Source organism: Rhyacophila brunnea, unplaced genomic scaffold (genome assembly GCF_057557595.1).
Source record: "Rhyacophila brunnea isolate RB1 unplaced genomic scaffold, BYU_Rbru_1.0 scaffold_9, whole genome shotgun sequence".
Lineage (NCBI taxonomy): Eukaryota > Metazoa > Arthropoda > Insecta > Trichoptera > Rhyacophilidae > Rhyacophila > Rhyacophila brunnea.
In genome coordinates this window covers 34109731-34136998 of record NW_028233361.1, presented here as the reverse complement: position 1 = coordinate 34136998, position 27268 = coordinate 34109731, and the positions used below count along the sequence as shown (strand labels likewise).

Sequence of the window (27268 nt, the reverse complement as noted above, 5' to 3'; positions counted from 1 at the left end):
ATTTAATTTATCTGCTAATGATAGAAGCATTTTCTTTATGCACTTTACGGTACCGAATAAGTGTGTTAAAAAAGTTCTAGCATTCTGAATGTACTCTAAATGCCGAACCTGCATAATATTAAATTATTATTTTTTTTTTTCGACCATGTCCGATCCTGATAGGATCATATGGGCCTCCACAGAGTGGAGGTTTGTATTGACAGATTTTTGTTTTTTACGAGAAATGGATGTCAGCCACTTGCTCAACCTATTAGGTCCATACCCTGACACACACAAATTGAAAAACAATATGTGTACTTGCCAGACCCAGGATTCGAACCTGGGACCCACGGCTTTATAGTCCATCACTTAAGCCGCGCGGCCACCGTGGGTGTTGTTATTATTTAGTTGACACATATATTGGTGAAGGTTTCAGTTCGATAATATCATCAACAAAACAGTTTGTCACAATACTAGTAAATCTGTAGAAAAATTTTAAGTCTCTGAATAGTGGATATAATATGTGAAAATAAATGAAAACGCCGTAGAAAGTTTAACGCACATACATACACACATAATTTTTACTTTTGAGAAAATATATTATTATAACCAATAGAAAAAATCTTCTTGAAAAAGTAAGACATCCCGCAGGAATCGAACCTGCATCTCTCGGGTTTCGCGCCCATGCACATATAATAGAGACCATCAGTTGTTTATTCTCCCAAGGTGCAGAACCAACCTGCCACTGGTAATGCCAATTGGGAGGGCGATAACTATGTTCAACGAAATTGCTTCGGGTGTTGATATATCCCACCTACGTGAGAATGAGTTTAGGTGGACGTTGTTTTATAAATTCTTAAAATTGGGTCTGCTTAACTCATCCGGTGTACTTCCTTGTACCTATCTAATTTATCTACTCATCTATCTCTTTTTTTATGTATTACTGTTATAATTATATATCTTTGTTTCTAAATGTCATGTTGTGAACATCTTAAACTTATAATTTGTAATATTCACAATATGTTAAAAAAATAAATTAATTGAATTTAGACCCCGAGTTAAGTTGATGTATAGTTTGTAACTAATTTATTATTATATTGGTCACGATGAATTGACGGAAACTATAAGATAATGCAAGTTGGTAATAAAATAATTGTTTTTAAATAAGAAACACCCTTAGCATATTTGATTGTTTGATTATACTTGATTGTTTTTCTTCAATATAAGATACTTAGATATTTTTTTAATAGATCGAAGTAGGTATTATATTAAAATTTACTGTTGTTACCTCAAACTGTTGTCATATAGGGTAGGGATTGCAATACCGAATAGATATAATATATCAATACCGGTATTCGTCAAAGCATATTATAGAAACAAAAAAGTAAATGAAACTATTAAAATTTATTTTAACACTATTTTATAGCAACTCGAAGTACCTACCTACATTTATTATGTTGACTTCTATTGGATGTACTATAATAATTGTTGGATTAATAATCATTGAATTATTAATAAATGGAAATATTTGCCATGAATGTTTTCTTTTTCAAATTATATTAATTCATCGCGATAATTCTATAAGTCTATTTGAGGGATTTTGTTTTAAGAGCATACTTCAGTGAAACGGCAAATAATTTTCAACTCTAGGTGCGACGAAATTTTGGACTCGCTGGCAATCGGAGAGCGAAAGTCCAGCTGTGAACACGTCAATTTGTTTCGTGATGGCGACGGGAGTATTAATTCTTAAATCGTGTAAAGATGACTAAAAACGTTACCAATTTACTTGAAAAAGAAAACATGTCAATGAATATATTATTATTGTTACTAATAGAACAATAAACAGAACATTAAATGGACGCATGTTGGATTTATATGACAAATTATATTTCGTTCCGCACGCGTCATTTGCACAATCCGCGCATCGCCTAGCCACAATCTTTTTAGACCATGCCTCAACTGAGGTAGGTATAGTCTTAAATTTTATTTAATTTTTGTTGGTTTCAGTCAATATATTTGCGATTTGGCAGCGTAACACTAATATACTTACAATTTAAATTCATTTTTTGTAAAAAATATACGTGTATGCTTTGTTAATGCTGAAAATACCAGTATTTTAGATTTTTAAACCCGGTATTTCGGTATCGATAAATAAAAAAATACCGGTTTTGAAATACCGCTATTGCAATCCCTAATCTTGGGTGGCGGTCTTTTGAAGACGCTTCGTAGCATTTTTTTATGAAAAATTGTTACTAGAAAAATTAAATTATATTTACCAAGATAAGAGATAGATACTCTAAAAAAATGAAGCATTAAAATCGCATTCACTCGAAATAATATAAAAAATATAATAATATGTTTTCATCTTTGCAAATAATAAAATAAAAATTAGTTTTGTTTTTGAATTATTATTACAGAGAAAATCGTCTCTAGTGTATTATAAAAATTACACGTAAACAAGTTAGTTGAAAGTTTTCTTTCAATTGCGCTTAAGCCACGCCGAATTGATTGCTTTATGATATTTTTTTTCAAGTCTATGTTGTTTTCTCAAAGACGTTTAAAAGACTTAGACGTTCTCAGAATGATAATTATTATGCCCAACTTCAAAAATATACTTTCAGGGCAGTCGTGTAAATTTTCTAATATACAAATGCGTTTCACTGAGGAATATTTTACGATGTTACTAATGCTTTCCAGTTCTGTCGTTGGAATTGGCGTGCTTTGTTCACTGCAAATTTTGTAATTTTAGCATATTTATTTATTAAATATTGTTATGAAAAAAATCGATAAAAATATTAAGTATTGTTCATAAATAATGTGCCATTATTTAATTGTTCAATACTCCATAATACATATACCTAGGTGGTTCACAATAATAATTATGGATCAAGTCCAATCTTCATTAAATTAGATTTTTTTGTTTCAGTGGCTAGATAAAATAGATTTCTATATTGTGTGTTAATATCAAAACCATGTCCATTTTGCGAGGTGACAGATTCCTTCAGCAGTATAAAGGGGTATTTTCTAACATTAATTTGCTAATATTAATAAAGCCTGAATATACTTAATGTTTCGACTATTAATTTAAATTGATCCATGTACTATCAAAATATGGTAAGTATTATTTATTATGTGCAGTGAAAAAAATCCTGAATTTTACAAAAGGGTTTTATCTATAGGTCCAAATATCTCAGGATCTATTTTGATGGACTTGATCTATAATTATTGTGAACCACGCATATATATAATTATATAATAATGAAATGAACATCTAGTATGAATAGTCCATTAATAACACACTTACTAATTGTAAGGAATAATGAACAAAACAGTGCTTGGCGAGTGGTAGTATGTCCACTTAGGAAGTCGTGAGTGTCAGATTCAAATTTGTATCTTTATTTAAATCCAATGGATGGACCTACGAGGCTTAACATTCTTCTAAAAAATCTCTTGTAAAACCTCCTCGCAAAGCCGCCAAAATCTATCTAAACGTATAGATAATCGTATAATATATCATGTCAATATGAAAAAATTCATTATTCTACATGCTTGACAAAAAATACACTATTATTGTATATAATAACATCCGTTTAGTTTCGCTTACCTCAACTTGACATATATTTTCTCGTGTGTTAATTTTTTTCTGATATATCCAACTAATAAATGGAGTAAAACGACGGCTAGAATAAACCGTTTTATCTCACTAAAAATACGGAATAAAATTATAATACTGTTTAATATTCTCCATTTACTAACTCTTAGGCTCATCCCAATATTATTATCGTATATAGGTAGTAAGAAATTCAAAATATTTATTTATATATATATTTACTTTTAAGACTGATTTCAACTTCACAGATATTTTCAATTAGTAAAAAACAGTATATAATTAAGTATTTGCCTACTTAAGTATATAATTATTCAACAAAACCATGGACCGAGTGGGATTTAAATACATAAATTTCGCTAAATAATTCACTCAGCGAGCAATAATTCGGTAAGTGTAATCCCACTGAGTCCTAATTTTTTCTAGGAATTTTCTATTATTTTTCTCAAGGTATTTAATACTTTAAAAGCTTTTAAAAAATAAAAACATATACCTACCTAACTATTGGTTTGGTCAATATTTGCCTTGCTAAATTAATTAACTATGTACATACTGTTCTGGTTGAGGCTTTTAGTTTAATCATGTTACTAAGAATGGAAAATAATAATCGTTAAATGCTGACTACCTGCTTAAATTTGGTGTGTAAACATTCATTGTTTTTTTGTTATTATGCTAATAAGAAAAATTATTAACAAAACTATACTGTTTGTAAGAATTTTAATAATACATGAATTTTAATATAAATTGAAAACTTCTCAGATTTTATTATATTCTGGTAAAATTTTGGCCGTAGTCCGTCCATCTTAAAGTTAGTAACTCTTAAGTATCAGCCTAAACTCATAATCTGTCTTTATTTCAAAAACATTTTACGTGGCTAAGTAAACTCAATTGAAATATAGATAGCAATATACGCGCAGTCGAAATATTTTTTAATCCCTCTTCCCGAACAGTGCTAAATCCTGCGTAAGCCACTGATTTTAGGTAAACCTTAACTTTTGGATATTAGATATGCTGTTTTGGAGGGCAAATCTCGGCTAAAATTTGCGAAGAAAATTCGGAATGCTCGCTCTAGCGTCAAAGATTATGTTCCGTTACTCATAAATTGTGAGTCAGACTGTAATTCCTACAGTTTCTTGAGACTTTCGGCTTTAAACTTTTGGTAATTTGTCATATAATTTTTTAACGCTATGCCAGTGATATGATCATTGGCCATCTATTTTTGTAAATATTATATTATCGTCCTCTCCGAATCGAAATGGAATTTGCATAGTTTATATTAATTATTTAATTTCAATATAAGTGTCCGAATTGTATCGAAAAAATATTTTTGTTGTTACTACACTGCTGTAAATTTATAATAACAAAAAATTAAAGGTAAAGTGGCAAAAACTGTAAAGGAAAAAAAAGAATATTTTTTTGAAATAAGATGCTGAAGGCAAATGTTGAAAGTCTCTTTGACAGATAAAAGGATATACTATATATGTATGAAAGGCTACTTTCATCGGCTTCTTTTGCAGCGCTCTCCGGTTTTTATCACATTTTCTTCAAGAAGGATAACAACCTGAAAACAATTGTCAGCTCGAAGGTCATAAATCACTTCAGATGGACGAATTAATTTAAGAATGCCACGGGTTTACTACTGTTACATATTAATATATGTTTGATAATATTTAAATATAAGTATGTACGAGTATACATTATTATAATATATAAATTACTTCCAAATAAAACTGACTGAAAAAATAAATATCCTGGCTACGAGCGTTGCTGCGATAAAAAAATTGATCTTAGTTTTACAAAGAAATTTATATTATTTTGTATAGTGAATTCAAATTTGGTATTATAGAAGACATTATTATTTATATTTTGAGATGAATATTTTCAATCACTAAAACCTTAAAAGTTTTCTTTTATTTCAAAATTAATTTTGTTTTACTGGAATGAATTTTCATCATTTTTGTTGTCTCTTTAATTTTCTTTTGCGCTTTTTATGCGCTGTTGAACTGATAAAGTCGTGATTTCCTTAATTCCCAAAGTAAAATTTTTGATTTTTTAAAAAGGCCACAGTAAAAATCTATTTTCTGGTGCTCAATGAAAAGTACTCACGTACATAATTATGTCTCTTTGATATTTTAGCTATGTAAAATATTTTTGCTACTTATCTAAGTATTTTTTTTTTATATAAAACTATTTCGGAAAAGCTGTAGAGAAAATATATTTACTACTAGTTAGATCAATTATAACATTTCAATTTTCATTTTTACCTAACCCATTTTCGTAAGAAAAGGTTTTTTGAAAACTATTTAACGTTAAAAGTTTTTCTTTTAATATTATTATATGAGCTCTATTATAGGTTATGATTAGGCCCCGTATTTATATGCTAGTGCATGTTTTGTTAGGGTGTATGCACAGAAATCCGTTTTGAAAGACGCAGAATCCAAAAATAAAATTTTATTGTGCATATAAATGCATATTTGAGACGTTAGGGCATATTTGATACATTAGTGCATAATTCATAAATAAATGCATATTTTAGGGCTTTTGCATTTATGATTTTCGTTTTTTTTAATTATTTTGTTGAAATATTACTAAATTAGGTAGGTAGATAGTTTAGTTGCAATTGCATGTTTTAATGGCATCCTTGAGCTGTGGATTTACCAGAAAACTGAAGCCAACTCGGGCACCTTTATTTAAATTTTGCGCTATCACCTCTGTAGATGTTGAGAGGTCATTTTCCGCATATGAAAAAAATACTGACAGATACGCGGAAAATTTTAATGCCAGAGCACAATATTGAAACAACTTTTTTCGGATAAAAAAAACAGTAAATAATAATATTTTGGAATAGTTATTAGGTATAGTTTACAGTGCATTTCTTATTCAATTATTTGTACTTGTAAACAAAACTATTTTGAAAATTGTAATTGATTTACTTTATATTGATTGAGATTATTAATTTGTTATTCGTTTTTTTATCAGTAATATTGGGTGAAGTGGGTATTTAATTTTTTTTTCCATAAAAATATAAATTTTTAACTGCATGGTTTGGTTTTAGTGCATATTTTAATGACTTTCAGTGCATATGTGCATGCATATAATCATGTTTTTTGTTGCATATAAATCCGCTCCCTAGTTATGATAACAAAATAAACTTTAGTTAAAATTAGTTTAAATGTAAAGCTCACTGTACTTTCACTGCATGTTGCATCAATGTCGATTAATTATGATAGAATGTTTTGGCATTTAGGTATATTAGTATAATTCTAATTTTATAAATCTACATTTTCATTATATGCACGACCGATAAATAACAAATTGAATTGATTGGTCAGTTTGAAATTCTCACTATAAAAAAATATATTTCTTTTGAAAGAACATTATATTAGGACCCCATGCTTGAAGCACCGTAACGCCCTCAAATTTTGATAAAACATAATATTATGTCACTGGACCGCATTACCATCTGCGTTTCAAATTTATAATATATACAGATATAATATGTAAATAATATGCATATAAAAAAACGATCGATAGTTTAAATATTATTATGATACACTAATTATTAAGCCGATTGTTATAATAAAAATGATTTTACTTAACCATTTTTATCTTTTTGTTTCAGAATTTCAAGAACATGACCTTCTCCACGCGATTGGCGTGCCCTTCAATAATCCCAAAATGCAATTTTTCGACGAAGGTTTGGATGGATTTCCAGCATATGGTCTTAAACCAGGATCAGACATAAAGTCACCATACCGTCTCTTCATGCCAGAGAAACTATACTCGGAATTTGCCATCACGACAACAATACGACCGAATGGAAAAGAAGAAGGATTTCTGTTCAGCGTAGTAAATCCTTTGGAGACAGTTGTACAACTAGGAGTAGAACTTATACCATCAGGTCATTTACTGACTAATATATCATTACTCTACACTGACGTAAACGCTTATATTACGTCACAGAAGATTGCAAGTTTTGTTGTTCCATCATTCGTCAAGAAGTGGACCAGGTTTTCGCTGAGGGTGTCGGCGGAGAATGTTACTCTTTTCTTCAACTGCAACGAGTTTGATACGATCCAGGTGAGGAGGATTCCACAGGAGCTGGTCTTCGATTCGGCTTCTACTCTGTACGTGGGACAGGCTGGACCTATCATCAAGGGTGCTTTTCATGTAAGTGATTTTTAACAATTCATTGTCAATTTTTTCATATAAATTACAAAGAATCTAAGAAAAAAGGTTATTAACATTGTCTGATTAAGGTTTTTTTCAATACCCTTTATTATTCAATTTAAAAAAAAATCAATATAAATGATTTAATTTATATTTGTCTTTTTCATAGTATTATTATAATATGACTTAATATTTTGTATCGATAATGTAATTAATAATATGTATTGTCCTCCATTTTATTTAATGAGACATTGCGCTGCCACCGTCTTCATGTATTAAACAAGTAAGTACGTAAACTAATTGTATGATGATTTGTTCCCAAAAATGTCCCTTTTTTCCAATTTAAACCAATACGTTGTAATGCAATAAATATTATTTCACTTTTATAATACTTGATTTTTACCATTGGATACATAATTTTATTGTATATTGACTAGATTTACATTTTGATCCAATATTCTATAGGTGCTCTTAATAACAACAATATGATAACAATGATTTAATATAGGTACATTGAGATGTTGATAACATAGATTTATTAAAAAGGCAATCTGCCTAATCTGTAAACCAGCTAACTCCACTTTTGACCAAAAATAAGATTTTGATTTTGTTATAGAACTTTTATTTTCTATGGACACACAAAGTTTCAAACGCTAAATCAAAACACTTAAACCTATAAATAAATTAGTTATTGTTCTTACAGCCAACTACAGGTGCAAAATTTCTAATATCGTAGAAAGAACAACTCTGCTCTTTATACATAAAAGGGAAGTGAAAATAGAATAATAACAATTCATAGTGCAGCATAGTTAGATAGTTAGGAGTTAGCCGGTTTGCAGATATTAAGCATTCGTTATTGTAATATTACTATATTCTTTATATCTAAAAATGCAAAATTATTATTAATACTTTTAATGTTCGCCAATTGATCGTTAGATGTATTCACAAGCTTATTAAAAAAAAATCAATACTAAAATATTGAAGAAAATGAATATGATTTATTTTGTATAAAGCAATTTTTTTCACTACAAATAATATGTTATAATATAGGTATCACTTTTTGAATTTTAAATAATGCAGATTTATAATATACTTCTTAATTAGTTGTTGTTTTTGTCCGCGTTGAATTTTTCCTATCGGTGGATTTACCTAGAACCAAATTTCGCTAAATAATAAAACAAAATGAAATCATAAAATGTAGGTCGAGTTAGTTAAAAGGGTTAAAATACAAAACATTTGTTGGGATAAAATAACGAAGACAAAATGCAAAACAATTGACAATAAATCAACTCTGAATTTCCAATTCTGCCAGTGCTGCAGACCCCAACACAAAGCGTGGAGTGCGAACCCGAAAAATATTATTCGCAGTCGCAAAACAATTTTCCGGGTTCGCGCAAACCAAGTGATACCGAACATAAAAGACTGCGAGCAGGTGAGGCCGCGAACAATCGCCGTGACGGGCCACTCATGTCGAGTAACGATCTAGCTGTAAAATTTAACGGTACGGCTTTAACGATTTTAACGATGTTCGTACGCGGTCATATGTCCGAGATTCAGCGGCGGTTTTTTTCGAGCTTTTTTTTTTACTTTTCCGAAAGCTAATTTTGCTACGTTCTCTTTGCTGGCCTTTTTCTTCTATGCATATTTTAGCATCCATCGAAATTATGCAGTGCTTTTTGCGGATTTAATAACCTCAAACATTTACTTGGAATATTCATGATTATCTCTCCGTTTGCGCATTTGTTTTTTTTTTCATTTTCAATCTAATACTTACCAGTAAAATTATAATATGAAATACACACAATCTGTATTTATCTAAGAATTTATCATAAAAACAATTTAATTTATCTTTTGTACAACTTTCTAATTGGATACTAATTTAGTCAATGTATTATATTGTATTTATAAAATTATTCTCAACAGAGATCATCTAAATTTAAAATAAGGGGTATATATGAAATAATAAAAACGTTACAGGAGAGAGGAAACACACTTAAATAAATAAATAACAAGAATATCCGTAATATTATGGTTATATTTTAATCATTGACATTAATTGCCTTAAAAATCATCGATATGTACAATAAATAACTGAAATTATGGTTGTTTATGCTGTTTTCCCTTCTCCTGTCGAGGAACACCTTCAATTATTATTGTTAGACAATCCGATATGAATCTGCTGCAAAATTTAAAGATCCATATTAGTAGCGTATTTATAAAACAGTAATAAATCGTCGGTACAATGCTTGAGAAATGTCAATAAAATTGGCTGTTATACGTCTCTTGTAGTCCAGTGCGTCTTTCGTACGGGGATTCCGGTTTTGATTCCCGGTGAGGTCATAATAATTCTGTGGTTTTGAGGTAACAAGCGCTTAAGTCAGTTTAGTTGTAGCTGAGATAATCGTTTTTGAAATAAATCACAGTTTTAAAAATACTCATGCTTCTAAATTAATTATTGGTGTATTATTTTATTTCGTTTCCATTGTTATAATATTCAACGTTTCGAACAAGTAATTATTTTCCTTGGTGTTAAAAATGATTTTCTCAATTTAAACTATTTCTACAAATTAAAATATCCATTTATTTTATTTACATATCAAAAAATCTATGATATATAAAAAAAGAGTACAATTCTTCACACACATTGGCATTAAAATTTTAATATCGTAAAAACGCGACTTACGGACTTTCAACCTGCAACCACAGAGTTATTTAAGTGATATTCTCACATTGAAACTTACCGCCTGTTGTAGTGTTAAAAAATCATATACTTATAAATAATAAGTATAATATTTTATAAAATTAATAAAAAAACGGTGTTTTTCAGATTTTGGACAGTACTACTTTCCTATTAGATTTTACTACATCTTCCAAGATTTTAGTAGGTCTAATTAGAAATTTTGTGTAGATGATTAATTTGGGAGCGTAATGTAAAGTTGTTGACGTTAAACAGCCGTTCTAACAAGAAAAACACGTCAAAATATGGTCTTTCTATCACTTAGGCGATCTAATAATAATACTTAATATATATTTTTCTCACTGAACTTAGATCGTCGAAATCAGCCTCTTAAACATAGGCGAGTATCTTAGGGACGTACGCGCCTAAATATGATTCTGCATTGCGGTCTTAATCCTTACCTAAGCTGGCACTACACATAACTAAAATCCATAGCTGATTTCACAAACATCTTCCAGGTATTTATATTTTATCAAGAGCTCTCTCTCTTACTTTTCAATCCGATCACATTCAACTTCTCTATATTACTCTTAAATTTGTTCCGCCCATCTCATTTTGGGGTAGATATTTTATTTTTATAATAAAATAAATGTATTTTATTTGGGTCATATCATAAACTTCTTCACGATGCTTTCGTTTTTTGTATAAACCTTCACTCCAACAATATTTCTTTTTCAGACTTGTAATAAATAAAAAAAAAGATTAATCATTGCGATAATAGGAGATAAATAATATGTAGATACGACGGTTACGTGACAGTGGTGAAGTGTGCTTACACACAATAATTACATAATATGTAGACAAATCTAAGTTGCTACTAAATATAATTCAGTAAAAAGATTGTTTTAACATAATATCGTCTCTGTTCTGGCAGAACACACTAACTGGAGAATACTAGTTTTGGTAATTTGACTTTGAAGTTGTTAAAATGTTTGAAATGGTCTATCATGTCAGTTTATTAAGTAATCGTAAAAAGGATGACATTAAAATAAAGACTGTTTATTTATTAAGAAGGTTTCCAGAGAGTAAAGCTTGAAATAAGGAACATTTTGGTATAACTAACTCAGTATGTCATGTTTTCGAATTAGTGTCTTCTGCCAGAACAGTGACGATATATTACATAAATTTTTGCATGGAAATAAATTATTATATTCCTATTATAGTACGATGATTATAAAAAATGCTAAATTGAATAGTAGGCACCTATGCATTGTTTTAATGTATAAATTACAATTTCATATTTCAATAATTATGAATTCTAAATTATTTATATTTTTGAATAATTGAAATAATAATATTATTAACAAATGGATTTAATCTTTTGACTTTATTTTGATATTATGGATATAAATAGATCTACACAAAAGCTTATTATGCAAAGACGTCGTTATAATGTAGATGATAGAAATTCAATATTTCATATTTTATGTAAACAGAAACATTAACTAGTCAATAAACCATGAAATTCTGAGAAATTTAATGAATTTATCTTAGACTTAATATTATTACTAAACTTGGTGAAAATTCAACACATAAGTCTAAGAATATCATATTGTTGATATCATAATATAGCATGGATTGTTATGTTATATGTCGAATTTGAAGTAATACATTTAAATTCATTTAAATTCAAATGAAGCGCCTAGTTTCAAAAGCCCCTAAAACGGTTTTTGAAATTTTTTGAGTTAGATATGTATTTAAATGAATATTTTCATATATTCACTGCTGGATGAAGGCCTCTCCAAGCCGATTCCACTTCTCTCGGTCCTGTGCGTTGCGTTGCCACGTACTTTCGCAGAACTTTATCATTTCATTGATCCAGCGGCCTCTAGGTCTACGTTGCGGACGTTTTGTACCTCTTGGATACCATTGGATGACTAAATTTGTCCAACGATTGTCTCTTCTTTGAGCGATGTGCCCAGCCCATCTCAATTTAAGGCTTTTAATGAATTTTTCTATCACATCGCAAGCCCTTGTCTGCTTCCTTATCCACTCTTTCCTTTTTTTGTCATATCGCGTTATGCCCAGCGTGTACCTCTCCATACCACGTTGTGCAACTCTAAGTTTCTGAATCTCTATTTTACTTTGTGTTCATGTATTCTCAATTACTTACCAAGTACTCAGTCAATGAAAAACGATACGTATTGTATCTGAATTAGTGCATACGTCATGTCCTCACCCCTTGTCTAACTTATTGTTAATGAAAAATTTGATTTAGTAATAAGATTAGTTTTGTTTGCCCACTATGGTCGAGCGGCTAAAGCATTGGCCTATAATGTCGTGGTGCATATAAGGCCCATAATGATGTTCTTAGGATCCGAAAAATATGTTGTTACGGTATCTTTAAAAGAGGCATTACTATATTATTTTTATTCATCGGCTTAAATATATTGTTTCCAGAATTCTATTCTAACATGGCTTGAATTTAAATTCATTCTTGAGTATATATTATTCAAATATTATGTAATATAAAAAAGGTTATTTTAATAATTTTATATTTAAAATAAAAACATGTGTGTATTATTATAATGTTATGTAACAGTGGATAAACAATAAAATGTCACGTAGTTGTTCGCATGTTTTATTAGTACCTTCTTTCAGGAGGGCTTTATGTGAGTAAGACCTTTTACACCAAAAGTGTTACAAATCAACCCCCTTCCCTGGGAAGAACCCTTTTACAATATGAGAAAATTTAGTCACCAGAGAAAATGGATACATTGTGTTGGGCTGCGTAGCTACAACACAGTGTTTGCTCGTTTTTGTTAATAGCAAACTAAACGTATGATGCTGCGTTTATAAAATGACTGTGTAAAATTTTGCAGAGTGGTAGTTACTCTAGGAAGGGCATTAAAATTAAATGCTTAGTAAGATGGATTAAGTATAATCATACTTGTAGTCTACTGCCTGTAGAGTGAATAAAACTAAGTATTAAATTTACTCCACAGTTTTCAGTACAAGCTTATTAAAATGAAATAAATAACAATTATTGTTTTATCCATTTAAAGAGACTTAGCGGATACATAATAGTATGTTATAAGTTATAACTTCTTTTAAATTATTTTTATATATTGTAATACCAATCAATATAATAACTTTATAAAATAGAATTACAATTGAATGTAGGTATATAAACATTTAATTAACTAAACTATCGAAAGATATTTATTTATACTTCTTACTAACGGATTTATGATTAGTCATCCGTTCATTTTTTATATATTACATTACAAATTTATCTAACTAATTGTTTCACACAAAAGAACTCACCTCAGTAAGGATGTCATAAATTTCATATAAAATATAATATCTACCCTGTAATAACATAAAAGATTCTTAAGTTTAAATTTTTATTTGGTTTTTCTGTTAAATACGGTGAATTTTCATTTATTTTCCGTATGGTCAAAGACTTGAAATTCTAGTCAAATATTTATTTTATTTTCGGTTTCCCCATAGAAATGTAAAAACAAACATGGATGTCGTTGATCTACTTTTCGATATAATGAAACTTATTAACCTAATTTTAATTACTTATTAAACTTGCATTAGTGACCATTATCATTGTTGGCCTGTATAAAATAAAGAAATGGATTGGGAGCTGAAAGGGACTAGGGAGATTATAACCTGATTACATTACTATCACGGCAGGTGATCACGCTCAGATTTACATAGAAACGCTGAGATAAAGATAGTGATTCACCATTTATATTTTACGTGACAGCACGTGATGTGATGGTAATGTGTTCGAACCGCTTATCTCTTGTAACATATTGTACTATAGTACCTAATTGATAAATAAAGACAATACCACATTGTCATGTATAATTAACTATTTCTTTTATTCAACAAATAATTCACAAGATTTAAGAATGTACCATAATTTTGAAAAAAGCTTTCTGAGAAAATATATTATAACCAATAGAAAAAATCTTTTTGAAAAAAGTAAACCACCCCGGCTGGAAATCGAACCCTGCATCTCTTGGGTTTACGCCCCGTCCGTTACATTTACCTCTATGCTATAAGGCGACGTGCTAATTGCGAAAATTTTAACTATTGGCCTTTTTAATACCTACTCATCAGCGTTCTTCTAAATCAAGCTACTTTGGCAATCGGTTTATGTTTTATTAAATCAAAGTTGATACTTATTACTTCAATTACTAACCGACGTCGCGGATTTCTCCAATATTTTTTATGATGTAACTTACTTGAACTTGCTAATAATTGTCATGTATTATGACGTTATTAAAGATCGATTTTAGTTACATAAATAGTAATAATTACAATATACTTTTGACATTAAGAATATTATGAACCTAACTATTTTTTATGAATATATTATGACCATTGAAAATTATCTTATGCCATTTTTAATAAAACTAAACTATCATCGCTCAAATGTCTTTGATATTTATTGAGATTAATAATATTAATAATTTCTATTAAAGAGGTAGCTATGAATATTCTGAAAAAACAACCTTCAATATTATAATATTCAAAGCTATTCAACATAAAATCTCCAATTCTAGAAAGTAACATTAATAATATATCAAAGTACGCCTATGTTATCGTACAATCATAACAGTTTTGCATTAATTTATAAATTCTAGCATTAAAATATTCCGTTTCAGAATCCTATTCACATGGTAGAAAACCTAATTTGTTTTAAATACTTAATTAGTTTTTGGAATGCAAGCCTACTAAAGCGAAGATACGATGCAGGTATTTATATTATCAAAAGCATAATATATACGCAGGTTTTACGAGATACAATAATATATTCTCAGTGAAAAGTCAAAAGTAATTTTGTCTTTGCAGTGTATATCGTTAAAATTTTAATTTGGTACCTACAATATTATTCATAACATAATTTAATATACCGTATGTATATTATTCATCTAATAATATATGTATGTAAATACTACACGGTGATATCAGTTGAATAAATGACAAAATAAATGTTAAAGTTTAAATTGAATTGAATGAACTGTTTTATATAAATTTTTAAAACTATTCATTCATTAACACGCATGAACTTTATATCATAAATGTGAAATTTAACGTAGAAGAAAAATTATAAAATAGATAATATAATACTAAGTTAAAAAACAGTATTATGCATAATATATAAGTAAAATAATGATCGGTGTGCAATATAGGTCAATATACATTATTATTTATTATCACCAACAGTAGAAAATTATACGTATATGATAAATTCGAAGATAACATATAACATTATGTTAAGCTTGGTTATAACATTGTTACAGTTAACAATATATCACGATTTTAATTAAAAATATTAGACTGTGCATAATAAAAGTATATTTTTATTTATTGAATGAGTCAGAATATTTAAAAATATAGCCTAAGTAATTTTTTTTCTCAGTCAAACAAAGTATATTTTTTATAAAATGATGCATCTTAAATAATAATACTATTAGGAGTATGATAATCATTCTGATTGCGAACTGATTTAGCTTGATTTAAATGAGAACTTTCTGTTTGCAATCAAATCTAAATAAAGAAGATTAACATTATAAACAGTCTGCAAAACTTTAAAGTCTCGTGCAAGGACAAAGCTTTTATTCACAACACAAATATGTGCGACTTAATCTGTTTTTAATCTGAAAATTAGAATCTTGTATGCTAAAACGAAACATAATGAAGCAATTATTTCTAAAGTGAAATAGCTGAAATTTAATTAAAATCATGGTTTAATTAAATCTTAAATTGTACTCAGTATTAATAAAATATCACGTTATAATATTGATGTGTGAAAAAATTATTACTAATCGTAATATTAATAATTTTCTCGATTGCTGTAATACATTAAAAGTTTAAGACGAAAAAATAACTTTTTTTTTATAAATGACATCAAATAAAATTATAAAAAAGTTAAATGATTTTTTTAAGGCGCTTAAACGTCATTGCAACCATTTATGCAAAGAGAAAAAGCTTGCCAAAAAAATCTGCAGAAAGAAATTTATCCCAAGGTGAAATCAAATATCTACCTTGGTTTAACAACCTAGGTTCAAATATCTGCCATAAAATACAGGAATTCGTTTAAGCAAAATAGTCTTTAAAAAAAACAGTTTATAAATTGTTAATTTCATACGGTAGAGAAATAGAAGCATCGGCGAACTCTCTCAGAAGCCATGGATGCGAGTTTGAATCCTAATTTTGGTAAAAATAATATTTTGTTATTTTTTTTTGAAAACTTTTGCATGAGATTACTCAACATTATTACTATCTGTAAGGGATAAATTAAAGTAGAGAGTATTCTGCGATAATCAAATTATTTTCTCTTAACAACGTAATTAATATTTATTCTATTTTTTGCCCCAAAACTGCATAATAATCCAAATACGATATTTGTAATGTAAGCCTAAATAATGTGAAAACAAAATATATATGTCATTATAATATCCTGTTTTTTCTTATCCTGAACTCGTAAGCATACAAAATATATAACTAATGCAATAAGAGTAATATTCAAAACGTCGTTCTAATATTGAAAATAAAGTCAAATTTCGTTTGATAAAATATTCATGATTATCTCTACCACTTTTTCAAATTATTTTGATGTTTCTTCTTTCTTCTTCTATGGCCATATCCGCCCTTAATTTGGGCATATGGACACCACGCGGCGCCTCAAAAAATCCCTGTCGCTCGCCAGTCTCTTTGCTTCATTCCAGGTCAAACCAGTATCCCGTAGCTCCACGGTATACACTCTGTAAATAGTATTTAGCGACCTTCCATGACCCCGGAATCCGGTCGGCCTGAAGAACAGGCAAGCCAGGTTAAGGTTCTCTTCTGGCATCCGCAGCATGTGACCGAGCCAGGTCCAAAGTCACCTCTTCACTTTCAGCGTGACAAGAGGCTGCTTGGTGCGTTCTCTTACCTCCTCGTTGCTCCTAAAGTCATACCACCACACACCCAGTATTCGTCACAAACATCTGTTTTCGAAGTTCAGTATACGGTTGCTCTGAGCCTTCGTAAGGTGCCATGATTTGCTACCGTAAAGCAACACCGTCAGAATGCAAGCTTTGAATAGGCGGCATTTAGTAGTTTTGACCGAATACAGTCGTGAATCCCAGATATTCCACATCGAGTTAAATGTTGCTTCAGCCATCTCCATTCGGATAGCGAGCTCTTTCTGCAAAATGCCATCTCCCGTGATTTGTAGCCCCAAGTACTTGAAGCTGTCGACGCTTGATGTTTAGGACATGAAAAAATTATAAGTATTCGGTAAAACTTTCCATGGAGTTTGAAATTGATTCGTAATTTTAGAGAAATTGCATAATTTAATGTATATTTGATGGTTTAGAGTAGTGTTTTTTGAAGTACTGGGCTGAGGGAACAATAAAGATGTACATGAGGTAAGTATGCGAATGAACTTTTTCTTCGTAAAATGTTTTGCATAACTTCGTCAGTCGTGGACACTAATAATTATGCTACCTCATCGCATGACAGATCTGATGTTTCATGATGCTGTATATCATACGGTTGACCTATTTGATGGCATCATAAAGCTGGAAAGATTTTTTTTTTAAATATTTATTGATGTATTAGATTAATAGGGATGTTAATTACCTATATAATTAAAATCATTAAATATATTCTTTATAGCTTGGGCATTTAGTTTCTTTATTAAATGGTTTTATATATTTGTGGTAATTCAATACATTTATATAAATATTAGATACTTTGTATTTTCCAGTATATTGTGCTGCATTGGCTAATGATGTTAAAATTTGAGGAGTAAATAAAAACCACCCCAAAAGTAATATATGCTCTTTTGCAGCATTAGTATAGTTTTGTCGAAAATAGCATAAATTTAAAAAAAAACATATACTATGGAAAACATTATTATTACATGTGGACTATAGATACGCTCACAAAAAATGGTCTTGAATCTACTTATAAAGGAAAAAAGGGAGTACGTTGGTAAAATATATGCTTCTAAAAGGGTACTTCCAGGATTCTTTGGGACACCTTTTCTATAAATAGGTTAGTAGAAAAATTTGTATAATATAAAAGATTGTATATTAAATTGAATTTTATAATATTGATAAGAATGTTGAGTACTTAATTGTTTTAAAAATGTGATGATAAATACTTATTAAAAAATTAGTAATATATTATTATATTGTGTTATGACATTTTCTGAAACATAATATTAAATTTTTACAAATTGATACAAAAAACAATGCTATAAGAATAGTATCTTTTTATTATTTTTGTACTCTCACTGAAAGGAACATGTTAAACAAAATTGTCAAGACTGTTAGGAAAGAAAAAACATCCTCGCATGTATGCAAGGCTAATAAGGGTCAAAAGAGGGTCATTGTTTTTGGTCATTAGTCTTAAACGTAGAATTTTCCGCATAGCTTTATCAATCGTTTTGTTAAACCAGTTTTTCTTCTAGCCTTACAAAACTTTACCGTGATTATTTTTCTCTTAGAGCTCACTGAAAACGAATATGAACATAATTGTTTATTAGTTAAATTAGTTAACCGTGTTAAAAGATTTACATTCCTTTTATGCTATTTTATATGAAAATAATATTCTTAGTTTTTTTTTAACTTAAGTTAATTATTAAAATTTAATAAGGCAATCTATTATTTTAATAAAATGGTACTGGATGCAATATAACCATCAATTACATCTTATACCACTGAAGCAAACAATTGTACGTATTTTCCGAGATCCAACATAACTTTTTTTATATTCTCCATGGACTACGATCTTGTGCTCTCACGTATTTTTGCAAAATTTAATATTACAACGTTTTTATTAGGTCGTATTCTTATTTGTCCGGTGGTCGTTTATCCAGTACTAATCTTGCAATCGATTTTTAACTAACTTTGCGACTAGCTAGACATTTGAAACTTTTAGAATATATCAGAACACGATGCCAATGCATTATTTTAAGCCATCTTTAAGTAGAATTGAATTAATTGTCAGTTAATTCTGTTTTGTATGAAAAATTATTTCGGAAGAAATCCGTAATCCAATCCACTATTATTGGTTGCTAGGGCTCTGGGGTCCTAGCAACTAAATTATTAATATATACGTGCGTTACTATGGAAATCAATATGAAATATCAAAGTGACATTTCAGTATTACTTCTATCAAGTACAAATTTTTTTGATCGTTTAAGCTAGTCAAGTCGAGTTTATATGATTCAACAGGAAATTAAAAACGTTGTATATAAAAAGTTCTTTTTTCTTGTAATTATTTTTACATCAATCCATTGTCGGCTTGTATGGACCTTTTGCTAAGTCTCTGTTAGTTACCACTGGGTTACTGAATTTGTCCAGCGATTATCTCGCTTTCCATCGATACATATGCACGGCTCAATTTCATTGTCAATAGTTCTCACATCGCATTATTTTATATAATCTCAAATACTTTATTTTCTCACCCTTACGCGTTATAATAAACATGCCGTGTTTTTGGGCCTCTATTGTATTGGAGATCCCCTGTTTCAAATGCATACATCAGTACTTGAAACATTAAGTAGATACATAAAGGTATATTAAAGAGACACGACGACATTCGAGAATGTCGGAAAGGACGGCAGAAAGCTGATGGTTACGGACGAGAAATCAAGTATCGTGGAGGTGGAAAATTGAGAAGGCTAGGCCTCAATTTAAACTATAGCAATATTGAAAACAAAAAAAATGTATGTAAATTTCTTATATATATTCAGATTTGAATAAATATATTTTAATAAAATGCTACCTCTTATTGTATACGTATTGGTAAAAAAACATAATAATGACGTACAGTACATCACAAAAGGTTTTACAATACGTTTTTGAGCGTAATGTAACACATAACATTTTAATGCAGCAGTATTTTTAAAATCCAGCAAGCATATAAATTCATGTAATCTTAAAAGAAAACAGACAAAGCCTTTAATTTATTGCTCTTCGATTACTAAACCATATTACGTATTGGCGTGCAGACAGAAAACATATTATATTTTATTACCAATGTTAATTTTATGAAATACAGTTGTATTATGTTCGTGTAATCAAATAAGAGGAAGCAAATATAGGAAACAAGTAGAACAAATAAATTATTAAAATAAGTGAGGGTGTAACGTGGGCTAGACATATTAATTTTATTTAGCGTTGTTTTTGGTGAAAAAACGTGTTTGGTAAAAGAAATGTTTTGTCAGAAGGAAGAAGAAATGTCACATTTTTAAATTGGTATACTCAACTTGAATTTACCTATAGACGTTAATCATCCATTCTTCAATATTTCTCAATGTCAATAATTTAATAAGTACTAAGCTACAGATGCTACTGTAAGAATATACAACACAAATTGAGCGGATTACGGACCGAAACCATTTTATTCAAAATATGTATTCCCAATTCATGTTTTATGTTTATTTAGGTCAACCAACAGGATCAATCACATATGAATACAATATAGAAAAAAAAATGTGATAGTCCCAATAATAGGCTGACACAAAAAGCATAATTAATAAAACAAAATTATATAAATAATTAATTGTATTAAAATATTGAAAACATAGATTATTTTATTTCAACGTAAGTAATTGTGCGCGTTCAACAGTGGACATAATTTATATTCAGAGTGGTTCAAAATATTGGTTGACGACAATGTAATGATAATAATAATTATAAGTCGAGGTCGATCCATTGCCAGATGAAGGCTTCATCTAGCGGGTCTAGGACGATTTGGCACCGGACAACTGGACGCCACACAATTCTAAAATAAATAAACGTTAGCTACATATTTTAGGTACGAGGGTGGGTCAATAATTCCTTAGAAAAAAGCATTAAAACAGTTTTTATTTTTGTATTTTTTTTTTATTTCTCAACATAATCTCCTTAGAGCTCAATACACTTGGTCAGACGTTTCTCAATTTTTTTTAAACCGTCAGAAAAATAAGTTTTCGGAAGGTCCTCAAAATAAGCATTTGTCCGATCGATGACTTCTTCATTTGAAAAAAAAACGTTGTCCACTTCGCCATTTTTTTAAGTTTGGGAAAAGGAAAAAGTCACTGGGGGCTAAATCTGGCGAATACGGTGGGTGATCGACCAATTCGAACTTCAATTCTTCAATTTTAGCCATTGATCGTAAACATGTGTGAACACGGGCATTGTCCTGATAAAAGAGGATTTTTTTCCTGTTTAAATAAGGCCGTTTTTCTTCAATTTTGTTTTTAGCTGGTCCAATAAAGATGCATAATAATCCCCTGTTATTGTTTTTCCTTTTTCCAAATAGTCAACGAAAATAATTTCACGTGCATCCCAAAATACAGTAGCCATAACCTTACCAGCTGATTTTACTGTTTTCGCCTTCTTTGGACATGGTTTGCCTTCGCAATCCACTGCTTTGACTGTTTTTTCGTCTCGGGAGTATAGTGGTGTATCCATGTTTCATCTACAGTCACGAAGCGACGAAAAAATTCATCCAGATTGCGTTGCATGAGCGACAACAGGGCTTTAGAGGCCACCACCCTATTGCGTTTATTGTCGACTGTGAGCAAACGCGGCACCCATCTTGCAGAAATATTTTTCATGCCCAATTCGTCATGTAAAATAGAAATGACGCTACCTTTTGAGATCCCTGTAACCTCAATTATCTCACTCAACTTTAATCTTCGGTCACTTAACACCATATCGTGGATTTTATTGATCATTTCTGGTGTAGTCACCTCTACAGGACGTCCTGAGCGTGGTTCATCCTTTGTTGATGTACGACCACGTTTAAATTCATTTAACCAGTTATAAATAGTTGCAAGTGAAGGAGCAGATATGCCGTGAACTAAATCCAACTCATTTTTTATTTCCTTTGCTGTTAACCTTTTTATATTAAAATGTTTAATAACAGCTCTAAACTCAATTTTCTCCATTTTCCATTTTTCCATTTTCCACAAGCAAATTTTTTTTTTAAATGTACGAGAAACACACAACAACCCGACCAATCTGATTGAAACTTCGCAGCATACTGAATCGGTAGTGCCGCTGCATGAAAACAAACCGCTTACAGTACTAGTCGCGCCACCTGTCGGCTTTTCTAAGGACTTATTGACCCACCCTCGTACCTTAAAATAATATTTAATACTATTATTTATATTTAAATTATTATAATATGATTGAATAGTTGGTGAGAATTTATATATGCACACGTAAATAATGATTTAATCGTGCATATGTTTAATTTCCAACGAAAAAAGAGTTTTTTATTTTATATAAAGTCTTAGACATGGTAATTGTCAATCCGCGATAAAGAATACATTATGTTAAGAGTAAAATGAATTCAAACTACTATGTAGTAGATAGAAACTGATTAAAATACCTCACCAACGTTCTGTATACGTGTCTACGACAGTGCGGCGTCCAATTGTCCGGAGGCCAGTCGTCCCATTCCCTAATCTAGCTACCTCCACTCTTTCCAGCGGATTTTAGATTTAAGATTGAGAAAAGTTACATAGCCAATATTATAGATATTTTTTTCCTTCTCTACTTTCTAATACAATAATAACATTTAGTCTTTAATTGTTTACTATAAGGTATGCACACATTGGTCTAATGGTCAACGCGTCGGCTTAATATAATATCGTGGGTAAAAGATTAGCACCCTTGGTGTAGCTATATTTTCAACATATTGTTTTTAAATTTGTGTTTGGGGTAGAGTATGCACCTAATAGTTTGAGCAAATAGCTAAGATCCATTTATCGTAAAAACAAAAATCTGTTAATACAAACCTTCATGCTGTGGACGCCTACATGATCTTCTTAAAATCGGATATGGTCAAAAGAAAAAAAAGAATATGATACATTTTTTTAAATTGATATCAATAGTTTAGAGTAAATAATCACTACGTATTTTTTAAATTGTTAATAACCATTTCCTTGCTTTTTCGTAGAAGGTGGTTGTTAGTAATTTTGAATAATCACAAATACTTAGGCTTAGAGAAAATCACATAAATATAATTATTGTGTCCTCACGAAAATTGAATCCAGAGCTTTCGGATGGAAATCCAGCGCCTTACGCATTGCACCACGAGAGCTGCTAATCACTTTGTATTATTGTAATTGTTCCTACTGCATTATGGTTCCCCCAACGTATGTTGTAATTTCTTTTGCATACTTAATTTTTTTTGAAAGAATAGTTTATTTACAAAAAATAGTAATGAATAATGATACAATAAAACAATTTAACATGGGCTAAGTTGCATAACTGACATAGATGAAGGGTTTTTTTCAAATTCAGTTTCTCTTTTTGATATATACCATTCCTTCTTTTATCGTGCAATACGTTTGCAAATATTTCCACTTGCGACAATCGTCTAGCCGTGCGGAATTTATACAACTGATGGGTTGGAGATAGTCCACTTCTACGGAGAAGGTACGTACGTTTTTGAATTTCCTACGTGACTCACCTAAACATACCGGAAAACCGGTCTAGAAGAGTGGAAGTTGATCTAGATCAGTGGTTTATAACGTTTTATATTCTTGCTTTACATTTTCATAGCATTTTTATTTTATGCAACGAAAATGCATGGCTTACGATATTATATTATAAAAAAAATCGGAGTGTCTACTTATGTACGTGGGTTAGAAGTTATACTTCTTTGGCGTAACAAAAAAAAAACAAAACTTGTGATAAACTAGATTATTTGACTAGCTCTTAATTATCTTATTAAATTACACACTCAAGAAAAATGACCGCTTATTGGAACGCCGTTGGTTTATTTCTATACACTTTAACTTATATATTACTAAATTATATAAAGGTTTCTCGTTGTTTTTATTTTTAAAGTACCAACTGTCACTCGGACGTTTAATCGGAACAATTCTAAACTATAATATTATACTGTATAATCGTCACGATTGCAGTATTATACTGTGGCGTAATGGTAGTGCGTTCGGCTGATAACCGAACAATCGGTGGTTCAAATCCAATCGAGTGCGTTTTTTTTCGTGTGAAAAAATAAATTATGTGTTACATGTCACACGCCAAAAATACACTCTGATCTGATTTCCCAAATGTGCCGAAAGAAGTATAACTTCAAAAATAATAAAAAATATGTGCCTATTATAATATTTTCTTCTTCTAGTCGTTCCCTCGTGATGACGTGACGTGAATAGGTGTGTGTGCGCCTTATTATCTCTGCTTCATATTCGCTCTTTCCACTAATGCTCGATTCCAGAAACACAAACTCGTTCACTGTTTCTAAGTTTTTGAGTATAGTATACTTGCTGCTGGTAGATGGTTAGCACGATTGACAACCAATACATAAACCACTTAATGCGTACTTGACAATTAGATATTACAACAAAATTGCACACAAAAATAGCTCTCTTTTGTATCACTTAATAATCATGTCCCTCCATGGAAAACGGGTATGAACATTATAATAACTAAGTGATTGCTTAGCTACTTAAATTTTTTATTTTATTTCTTTCATAAAATATTTTTTTATCAGAAATAATCATTACTTAATACTATTTCTCGTAATAAATCATTAAGAATATTTTTAATGTAGATAATATTAATAATGTTAATATAGAATATCAAAGTACTTTTTAGACCATCTAGGATACGATTATTGGTTCATTTTAGATTAATTTGGCTTATTACGTTGTGTTTGAGCCAATTATGGTAGCACTAATCCCAGTCCAAATTCCTAACCCATCTCTACAACGATTTTAAACAAGTCAGTTACTTCTAGACAATAAACGAGTCAAAACGTGCCATAATTTGACCGTAGCATCATCAATGAACTAATTGAATTACGAATTACGGTTCGCCCAATGCCATCAATTACCGTAATTATTCATAAAAAATCATAGACTCATTACCCAACCATATATTCAATAAAATACAGTGTAACCTTGAGAGTGATAGTACTAGTGGGTGAGTTCGGGAACAAGAAGTCAGACTAGCGCGCCCGCATTATCAACGTTAAAAGTTAGTGCCTGGAATCCTTGTATAGCCCCCTCCCCTAGCATCAAAATTATCCCCTTCCTACAGTCTACTAAAAACGCTGCCACATTGTAATTTAATGAGATTTTCTAAATCAAATGTATCTCTAACATACATTAATAAAATAATTATAATTCTACTTAATAGCGGATTAAGAAAATATTTTTATCAAATAATTCCTGAAAATATAATAAAAACTTAGTTATATAATAGTTAAATTAGAACCTGCTAAGCAGCTGATATTTCGGAAACAACGTTTGTGAATAAAATCTAAATAGATGTGGCCAATACTGTGATAATAATCATTTAATTAAATATGATTCAATCATGATCATCATCAGCCGGGGTCAATCCACTGCTGGATGAAGGCCTCCATAAGCTTTTTCCAACTCTCTCAGTCCTGTGTCGTTCGCTGCCACGTATTTTTGCCGAATTTTACCAGTTCGTCAATCCAGCGGCTTTTAGGGCGACCCTGTGGCCGTTTCGTGCCCCTTGGGTACCACTGAATGACGGTATTTGTCCAGCGGCCATTCTTTCGGCGAGCAATTTGCCCCGCCCATCTCCATTTCAGCTGTTTGGCAACGTCTATTACATCGCGTACTCTTGTCTGCTTCCTAACCCATTCGTTTCTCTTACGGTCCTTTCGCGTGATGCCCAACATACACCTCTCCATGCCTCGCTGTGTGACTTTTCATGATTCAATAAAACCTTTAAAATAATAATAAAATTATGCTGTGTGTATTAAAATTGTAATTCTATCTTTTAAAATAACCTTTGCTTAAAACATTGTTACTTATTTTAATACTATTTAACTCTGATATTTGAAATTTTCTTTATTCAACTATTGTTTTCTTTATTGAATAATTCACAAGATTTAAGAATGTTGCAAGCTTTTTTAAACATACATAATTGGAAAATACTTCATAAACATAAAACAATAAGAAAAAATATTCCAATTTCGCCCAGAATTATTTTTTTCCTCAGATTATTTCTAATATGTCTGATTCTGAAGTTTTAATTAATAAACTAAGTAGAAATAGGTAATAGGAGTACGAGTATAATAAGTTAATTAATCCTACGATCTGAGATTTTGTTTATTTCTAAGTAGTATGTATTTCTGGCAAAAATATTTTATACAAAATAAATGGTTTGTTGAGATATACCTATTTCTGCTGAGATGAATCTTTTTTGTATAAATTGGATGTTCCGGGTAGGACTCTGCACAAAACACCAAGAGAAAAGTGAAGGGATTCACTTGTATGTATTTTGAAAGAACATAGAGAAAAGACTTTTCTTACCATTCAGTAGAAAAAGCTTACAAATCATTTTAACAAAGAAAAATATATCGAATGACAATTTTATTTTATTTACCATATTGTATTACGATAACAAATAATATTGCTACGGGTATATATTTTACATATTTGTGAACATTAGAATTCACCTGGGTTGATCCATGGCAGGGTAACGACCTCGTCTACCTCTTTCTTTGTATTTATAGTATATTTATTAGTTATTTTTATCACAGCAATATAAAGATATTAATAAAATCTGCAGTCATAGTCACAAAATTAAATTAATAAGACGATAACACTGGAAAGGCACCGGTAGAGTTCTAATCCATTTCAGCGTATTTTTATCAGCTTGGTTGATAGCAAGGTGTCCCTTAGGGAAAACATACAGGACATATGAGTACCTTGGTATCAAAGTGGGACATACGCCACCTTTCACTAAATTTTAATTGATTATGATAGTGAAAGTGATGCTTTTTTCAAAAAATCCACCTAAAAGTATCAAAAA

General features: G+C 30.2%; 1 protein-coding gene across 1 annotated transcript in view; it reads left to right on the top strand.

The window, feature by feature from the left end:
* Mp (collagen XV/XVIII-type protein multiplexin) overlaps positions 1–27268 on the top strand; it is a 971377-nt gene that overhangs the window by 241220 nt on the left and 702889 nt on the right. Inside the window, exon 3 of the mRNA XM_085959748.1 lies at positions 7209–7756. Coding sequence (XP_085815874.1) covers positions 7209–7756 — 548 coding nt within the window. The remainder of the gene's footprint in view (positions 1–7208; positions 7757–27268) is intronic.